This window comes from Galeopterus variegatus, unplaced genomic scaffold (genome assembly GCF_000696425.1).
Source record: "Galeopterus variegatus unplaced genomic scaffold, G_variegatus-3.0.2 Scaffold1322, whole genome shotgun sequence".
NCBI lineage: Eukaryota > Metazoa > Chordata > Mammalia > Dermoptera > Cynocephalidae > Galeopterus > Galeopterus variegatus.
The window spans coordinates 305358-310756 of NW_007727433.1; the positions used below are offsets into that span (position 1 = coordinate 305358).

At 61.8% G+C, this 5399-nt stretch overlaps 2 protein-coding genes across 2 annotated transcripts in view; one reads left to right on the top strand and one right to left on the bottom strand.

Moving 5' to 3' along the window:
- DCXR (dicarbonyl/L-xylulose reductase) overlaps positions 1–1614 on the top strand; it is a 2517-nt gene extending 903 nt beyond the window's left edge. Inside the window, exons 2-8 of the mRNA XM_008576305.1 lie at positions 71–168; positions 469–623; positions 715–757; positions 837–936; positions 1032–1096; positions 1185–1302; positions 1427–1614. Of these exons, the coding sequence (XP_008574527.1) occupies positions 71–168; positions 469–623; positions 715–757; positions 837–936; positions 1032–1096; positions 1185–1302; positions 1427–1530 (683 nt within the window). The 3' untranslated portion in view covers positions 1531–1614. The remainder of the gene's footprint in view (positions 1–70; positions 169–468; positions 624–714; positions 758–836; positions 937–1031; positions 1097–1184; positions 1303–1426) is intronic.
- Positions 1615–3187: 1573 nt separating this feature from the next.
- On the bottom strand, positions 3188–5335 carry RAC3 (ras-related C3 botulinum toxin substrate 3 (rho family, small GTP binding protein Rac3); the record flags this gene model as incomplete). Its single annotated transcript, XM_008576306.1, has 5 exons — positions 3188–3695; positions 3822–3981; positions 4455–4517; positions 4644–4761; positions 5013–5335. Coding segments are annotated over 5 exons (795 nt in total), but the record flags the coding sequence as incomplete, so codon positions are not given.
- Positions 5336–5399: the final 64 nt, after the last annotated feature.

Genomic DNA, 5399 nt, shown 5'->3' on the forward strand with positions numbered 1-5399 from the left:
GGCGGCGGGTGGCGGGCGGCGGGCAGGCCGGCCGCGGAGGGGCGCCCGCGCTGAGCCGCGCTCTCCGCAGGCATCGGGCGCGACACGGTCCTGGCGCTGCACGCGGCGGGGGCGCGGGTGGTGGCCGTGAGTCGGACCCAAGCCGACCTGGACAGCCTTGTCCGCGAGGTAGACGCCACCCTGTCCCGGCTCTGCGGGCGGTCGGGTCCTCGGGCTGCAGGGAGGCCGAGATGGCTGCTGAATCGCAGGGAGGAAGTGAACTCGTCCGAGGCGGGGCCGGGCTCCTGGTCGCGCCGCCTTGGGTTTGCACAAAGGGCGCTGGCCCCTCTGGGACCCCTAATCCCTCCCCTTGTCCTCCCGAAAGGTCACCGAGCCCCAGCCCCCTCCCTCAGTGGCAGAGGCACAGCTATGCCACTTCTCGGGCATGGAGTCTCTGATCGCTGTTCCCCCTCCCCCTGATACACACAGTGTCCCGGGATAGAGCCCGTGTGCGTGGACCTGGGCGACTGGGAGGCCACGGAGCGGGCGCTGGGCGGCGTGGGCCCCGTGGACCTGCTGGTGAACAACGCTGGTGTGGCGCTGTTGCAGCCTTTCCTGGAGGTCACCAAGGAGGCGTGTGACACGTGAGCCCCAGGGAAGGAGAAGCCCTGGGGGGAGGGGCTGTCCCCTGCAGCCGCTCCAGCCCCTGACTGGGGTCTGTTCATCTGCCTCTAGGTCCTTCAACGTGAACCTGCGGGCTGTCATCCAGGTGTCCCAGGTGAGCTGCCCTGCTGGGCAGGAGCCAGAACTCTGCAGGATGGTGCTAATTCTGCCTCATCCTCCCTCTGCAATTCCAGATCGTGGCCAGGGACTTGATAGCCCGGGGAGCACGGGGGGCCATCGTGAATGTCTCCAGCCAGGCATCCCAGCGTGCATTGACTAACCACAGTGTCTACAGTGAGTGAGCCCCAGTTGTACCCTGGTCCCACCCCACATGCAGCCCCCAGCCCCAGCCACAGCCACCTTGGGCTCCACGCCATCCCTCCTCGCAGGCTCCACCAAGGGTGCCCTGGACATGCTGACCAAGTCGATGGCCCTAGAGCTCGGGCCCCACAAGGTGAGCCGAGCTGGGGTGTCTCCCATCACCCAGCCAACATGCTCAGGGAGCCCTGCCTGCCTGGGTGACCCCTCCCTATCTGGTGCAGATCCGTGTGAATGCAGTAAACCCCACAGTGGTGATGACACCCATGGGCCAGGCCAACTGGAGTGACCCCCACAAGGCCAAGACTATTCTGAACCGCATCCCACTTGGCAAGTTTGCCGGTAAGTCTGGTGGGAGCCCCGCCCACAGTTGCACCAGTAGCCCCTGTGTCTGAGGCCAGGGGCGGGAGGGAAGGATGGAGAGCAGCCTCCTTTGTCTACACCACTGGCCCCTACCCCACTGCAGAGGTGGAGAATGTGGTGGACGCCATCCTCTTCCTGCTGAGTGACCGAAGCGGCATGACCACAGGCTCCACTATGCCAGTGGATGGGGGCTTCCTGGCCACCTGAGCTCCCTCCACCCACACACCTCAGCCCAATGCTGAGCCCACCCCTGTTCCCCCATTCCTTCAATAAACCTGATTCTTCTGCCCAGATTGCGTTGCTGATTCCTGGGCTGCTAGCAAGTGGCTGGAAGGGCTCAGGGCTGGGTGTGGGAATGGATCCCAGGTAGGCAGAGAGCTGTCAAATTCACGTTCCAGGCCAGGTGGAAGCCTGCCTCCCACACCTGAGATTTTCAGGCCTGGCCAGCTCCCTAGCAGGCATTGGGAGGTGGGACCTTCCCAAAGGCTGGTGCCTAAGGAGGGTGGTGAATTTGATCAGGGATGGCCTTTGGCCCTGTCCAGAGAACTCTGGGGTGGAAGTGGCAGCGTGCTTGTGAGTGTTAGCAACAGCTCTGTGAGTTTAATTCTGCTGTGAATGTTGGTCGATCTTCCTGGAAGTTAAGGAGTAAGACCAAAGTGAAGCAAGGAACACGTATGCCAAACGTCACGGTTTGCCAGTGAGGCAAGCAACTCCCTCGTTGAATCAGGTAGTCGTTTTGAATGCTGGAAGAGCGGTTCCTAGACCTGTGCCACTCCTGGTGTACTGAGCACAGACACGCACATTTGAGCTTCATCTGCATTTTGTCTCTCACTTTGTTAAGTCTAGACAATTAACAATAAATCAAGCCCTGATTTGTGAAATTTGCAAATTTCCGTGGTGTGAACACTCTCATCATGGCTGATTTCAAGCCATTGACATCACTGAATGTGAAGATGGGAAGAGGTGCACAGTGGCACCCTTATGTAGTATTTGCACCTTACAGACGGGAGTGGTACTATGTATAGGAATGATCAGGAAGTGGTGTGTTTCAAGGATTTGTTAATTTTGGTCTTAATAGAATGAATTGTAAGTTTATATAATTATTAATTATTAATAATTATTATTAATAATGGCTGTTTAACAACCAGTTAGCAGAATTCCTGAAACTTTAGCAGTTGGCTCTCCTGAGCCAGTACGAGCTGAGCATGGCCCTGCACAGCACCCTCTAATCACATGTCTGCCTGGAGCGATGCCCTGTGGCCTTCGGATGAAGCCTGAGCTCCCAGCCCGAGCTCAGCTGGGGGTGTGCCCAGGCTTTGCCCCCAGCCTTGCCTCTTCTCTCTGTTTCTGCCTCTAGCATCGCCAGACTGCCCAGTTCTTGCCCTCTTCTTCCTCCACATCATGCTCGTCCTAACCTCTTGCCTTTGTCACCCTGGCCCCTCTGCCTAGATGCCCTCCCTCTTCCTAGTGCCAGCTGGGGAGGTGGGGGTTCCTTGGGGAGATGGTTCTAGGTCCCGAAGGGCTCCGTGAGCCTGGCCTGACTTCAGCCTCTTTGCAGACTGCCCTCGTCAGCACTACGCCCTCTCCTGGGTGCCCCCTCCCCGCCCAGAGGCCTTCTGGCACACCCCAGGGTTAAGTGCACCCACTCCTACTTTGACCTGAGTCATCCCCTTTGGGGCCTGAGGCAGCTCAGTAAGCCCCTTTTCTCTCCTCCTCTTGCCCAGGGTGTAGGGTTGACATCAAAGCCCCTCTTTGGGAACTTATACTCTGGGTGCTGCTGTGGGTGCCACAGACTTTCTCTGCCAGACCACCCCAGGGCAGACGGGCAGGCAGGGACATGGCAGATAGCGAGAGAGGCAGGAGGTGTTGGTAGAGAACGTTTATTGTATAAAATCAGAAGGGGCCGCCCTGTTCTGGGTGCAAAGGACAGAACCCACCCGCCACCCTCCCCCTGTCAGGGAAGCCCATCCTGGGGCTGCCCTGGACCCAACCCTGCAGCCCTGAGGGAGACCCTGCTCCCTCCTGGCCTCCCATGGGGGCCAAGGAAGGCTGGAGCCGAACCCCAGAAAGAAGAGGCAGAGAGGACGGGACCCCGCCACCCCAGCCTTGTCCCCATGCTTCTCCCCTCCCCACCCGCACCACTCCCCCACAGCAGACTCAGGGACACCAGACATCTCAACACAACAGCAGACGGGGCGAGGGCTGCTCCTCTCCAGCCCCAGGCCCTGGGGGGCAAGGGCCCTAGAAGACCGTGCATTTCTTCCCCGGCTTCTTCACTGGGGGCGGGCAGAGCACGGCCCGGATGGCCTCGTCAAACACCGTCTTCAGGCCCCGCTGGGTCAGGGCTGAGCACTCCAGGTACTTGACAGAGCCTGGGAGCAGCGCGGGCGGGGGCAGTGAGGGGTGGAGCACGGGCAGGGGCACGGCCCTCCAGAGGACGCCTCCCTCCTCCTTCCTTCCTCCTCCCCCGGCCTGTGGTCCCAGCCGTGCCCACTCACCGATCTCTCGGGCCATGGCCAGGCCCTGTGGGTAGGTGATGGGCGCCAGCTTCTTGTCCCGCAGCCGCTCAATGGTGTCCTTGTCGTCACGGAGGTCCAGCTTGGTGCCCACCAGGAGAATGGGTGTGTGGGGGCAGTGGTGCCGCACCTCTGGGTACCACTGTGGGGATGGAGGCTCTGACCTGTGGGCATTGTGCCCCCCACCCCCTGGCCCAGAGCAGGCCACAGCCCGCAAGGGCCTCTTCCTTACTACCCCTGGGCCCACTCTTGGCTCTTCCTGTTTCAAGAGGTGACCAGGGATCTAGTGGGTTTGGTGGGAAATGACCAAGAACAAAAACGCCCCATCAGGAAGGCTCGAGACTTATTAGGGCCTCCCAGTCAGGGCCCATCCCCAGTGGCGAGAGAAGCATCCCCATTCTCTGAAAGGCATGCCCACTGCCCCTATTCTGCCCCTTGACCCCTGCAGGGCCACCTTCAGACCTCACCCCACGTGTCCACCCCAAGCAGAACAAGCATCTCACTGGCCTCTAAAGGACAAGCTGTGTAAGGTCTTCAGGTGAGACTCCTGTCCTATCAGATCAGGTCCTCGGGGCAAGCCCTCCCCCCAGAGGGACCCCTCCATCCTGGCCCTACCTTGGCACGAACATTCTCAAAAGAGGCCGGGCTCACCAGGGAGAAGCAGATCAGGAAGACATCCTTGGGAGGGAAGGAGGTGGAAGTGGTCCAGGAGGCTCTGAAGGGCCCCTGTCCCCTCCCCCATCTGGGCCTCAGGGATCCTACCCGAGCCACCCGGCTCCTGGGGCTGGCCCTGTTGGCACCTACAGTTTGGGGATAGGAGAGTGGCCGCAGCCGGTCGTAGTCCTCCTGCCCGGCAGTGTCCCACAGCCCCAGGTTAACAGGCTTCCCGTCCACCATCACATTGGCAGAGTAGTTGTCGAAACTGCCAGAGCAGAGCAGGAAGGGTCAGGCCTTGGGAGGGGTCCCAGGCCACCTCAGCCCAGCCAGCCCGTGTCTTGGGGTTCTCAAGCTGCACAGAACTGGAACTCTGGCCAGCACCTCGGCCCCACCCCGGAAGCCCAGAACCACGGCCACCTGGGCCAGATGTCCACGCTCACGGAAGCCCCATGCACGTGGGCCCCAGCCCTCTGGCGGGCCGGCTCTGAGCCCGCCTCCCGCCCCGCACCCACGCACACGGTGGGGATGTACTCTCCGGGGAAGGCGTTGGTCGTGTAGCTGATCAGCAAGCACGTCTTCCCCACGGCGCTGCGGACAGAGAACAAGCCCACGTGGCTCCCGGGCCCAGCCTCGGCCCTGTGCCCAGCAGGGGCAGTCCCAACGCACGGAACCAGAGACCAAGTTAGGGTGCCTGCGGTGGGGACGGAGGCCCCAGCCCGCAGATCGGCAGCGACATGGGGCTGGAGAAAGAGGGCCAGGGCAGCCCGCGTCCTGGGGTGAAGTAACGGGTGCGCCCCCAACACCAGCCCCAGGCAGAGCGGCAGAGCTCCCAGGCTGCCGGGCGGGTGGCACGGGAGGGTGGGGCCGGCAGACGGCTCAGCCCAGGTGGGAAGCCCGGCCCCA